Source organism: Pinus tabuliformis, chromosome 5_1 (assembly GCF_031772625.1).
Source record: "Pinus tabuliformis cultivar Carrire ecotype Pingquan chromosome 5_1, CPIR1, whole genome shotgun sequence".
Lineage (NCBI taxonomy): Eukaryota > Viridiplantae > Streptophyta > Pinopsida > Pinales > Pinaceae > Pinus > Pinus tabuliformis.
Genome location: NC_142305.1, coordinates 811,406,834 through 811,408,809, shown reverse-complemented (window position 1 = coordinate 811,408,809; position 1,976 = coordinate 811,406,834). Strand labels below are relative to the sequence as shown.

The window sequence follows — 1,976 nt, the reverse complement described above, 5'->3', positions numbered from 1 at the left end:
TGTTTTCCGAACTATGCCTAACATTCATATATTTTTCCATGTTAACTTATTAATGTGTGAAATACATTAATAACCACAAAACCATGCAAGAGACAAGTAACACAATCTATACAAGTAATATATGTATAATTCGTTGTTTTACAATTTCCCCGGGAGCATAGCTCAACCGGTTCTTAACATTTACAAAGGGAGGTTGTCATGCATCTCAACCAGTCCACCGACCCGGCTACTGCACCGTGCAGGTCTGCCCGAGTTACCACCGCACACTTAGTTCAGCATCCACCGAACGTTTCCACTATGCCCAGCAACTCGTCGTTATCTCGCCGCAGGCGCACCTACCCTAGCTCTTCATTCGACCGTGGGCGCTCTCACCTGACCCACCATTCAGCTGTGGGCACACTTCACCCGACTCGTCGTTCAACTGCGGGCGCCCTCACTCGGGGTCGCCCTACCCGAACCTCCACGCTACTTCTTTCAACCTTGCCACAGTAACCCTGCTGTCCGGCGGTGTGGCGACCTGTGGCTCGCTCGCTTGGTTCGCCCCGCCCTGTGGCTAACCTGTTACCTGACCCGCATTTCCCTTGCTCACTGTTCTATCTTCTCTGCCCGACCAGTGGCCTCATCCTCTGCTCCTTCGCTTGGATGGTTCCCCCATAAACTATGAACCTCCGGTGCAATGTGATGTGGATGACTTGCTTGCCTTTTGCCACCATAGCTTCGCCCATATATACAGTGGTTCGATCTTGGTAGGGGCTTCGAATTTTAGTCAAGCCAACCTATCATCCGTCATTTCACCATTTTACTCCGTCGGCCATGGTGTGGGGCGCCCATGTGTGGGACTGCCCACCCATATAAACTTGCCAACTCTCTGACACTTAGCCATTTTTCGAAATGACTCTTGTGCGGTCGCACCTTGGCTCGTTCGGTTAGCTCGTCACACTCTGCGGGCGTGCCCTTGACTCGCCGGTTAAACGCGCCCAGCTCGTCTCGCCTTCATGCGCCCACGCCGACTCATCGTTAAACATGCCCAGCTCATCTCGCCTTCATGCGCCCACACTGACTCTCACCTACTCGTTGGTTAAATGCGCCCGGTTGGTGCGCCCGACTCACCATCTCGCAACAATGACTCGTGGGCGTTACATTCTCCCCCACCTAAAGTCATTGTCGTCCTCAGCAATCCAGCTATCCTCCGTAGCTTCATGTTGTACTTCACAATATTTTTCTTCCATCTCCACAGTGAGTCCTCCATCTCCCAGCTATCCTCCTCCGGTGCATCCTTCCATCTAATGAGAAATTCCCGTCTCATGTTACTCCCAAGTCTTGTCGTTCGAAGATCCAGGATCTTCTCCAAAACAAGGTTTGGTCTGTCAATAATCATGGTTGGTCCCCTCAGTGGCTCCACCCTATCTGGATGTTCTGCATCAAGTCGACACTTCTTCAACTGACTGATATGAAAAATAGGATGTTTTGCATGCATGTGGCACGGAAGTTCCAACTCATAGGCAACTTCTCCCACTCGCTTCTTAACTCGAAATGGCCCCTCATACTTCCTTGTCAAAGATCTTGCAGTCCCCTTAGGTGGCTGAAACTGATCTCTGGTAATCCTGAGAAAAACCATATCTCCCACACTGAAGTGTGCATCCCTCTTGTCCTTATCTGCCCATTTCTTCATCCTCCTTGCAGCCTCATGCAAGCGCAACCGTGCCAACTCCAAGGTCTCATCCCATGCCTTCATGAACTTCTTCACATGAGGACTCCTCAAGAAACCTCTCATCAATATGGTGTGAGGAGCGACTAGAAACTACCCATTCACCAACTCAAATGGACTATACCCTGTCGTGGAACTCTTCTGCATGTTGTAGCTGAACTGAGCTACATCCAAGAGTTCAGGCCAATTCTTCTGATCAGTTGTCACATAATGTCTCAAGTAGTCCTCTAGCAATGCATTGATTCGCTCAGTCTGCCCATCTGTCTAC

General features: G+C 50.3%; 1 protein-coding gene across 1 annotated transcript; it reads right to left on the bottom strand.

Annotated features, from left to right (window-relative positions):
- Positions 1-1,078: 1,078 nt before the first annotated feature.
- On the bottom strand, positions 1,079-1,672 carry LOC149167401 (GAG/POL/ENV polyprotein). Its single transcript, XM_089430471.1, has one exon. The coding sequence runs from the start codon at positions 1,670-1,672 to the stop codon at positions 1,079-1,081; it is 594 nt and encodes a 197-aa protein (XP_089286597.1).
- Between the last annotated feature and the right edge of the window lie 304 nt (positions 1,673-1,976).

Coding starts and splice junctions, on each gene's coding strand:
- LOC149167401 (XM_089430471.1), bottom strand. CDS start 1,672: ATGAAGAAATGGGCAGATAAGGACAAGAGGGATGCACACTTCAGTGTG.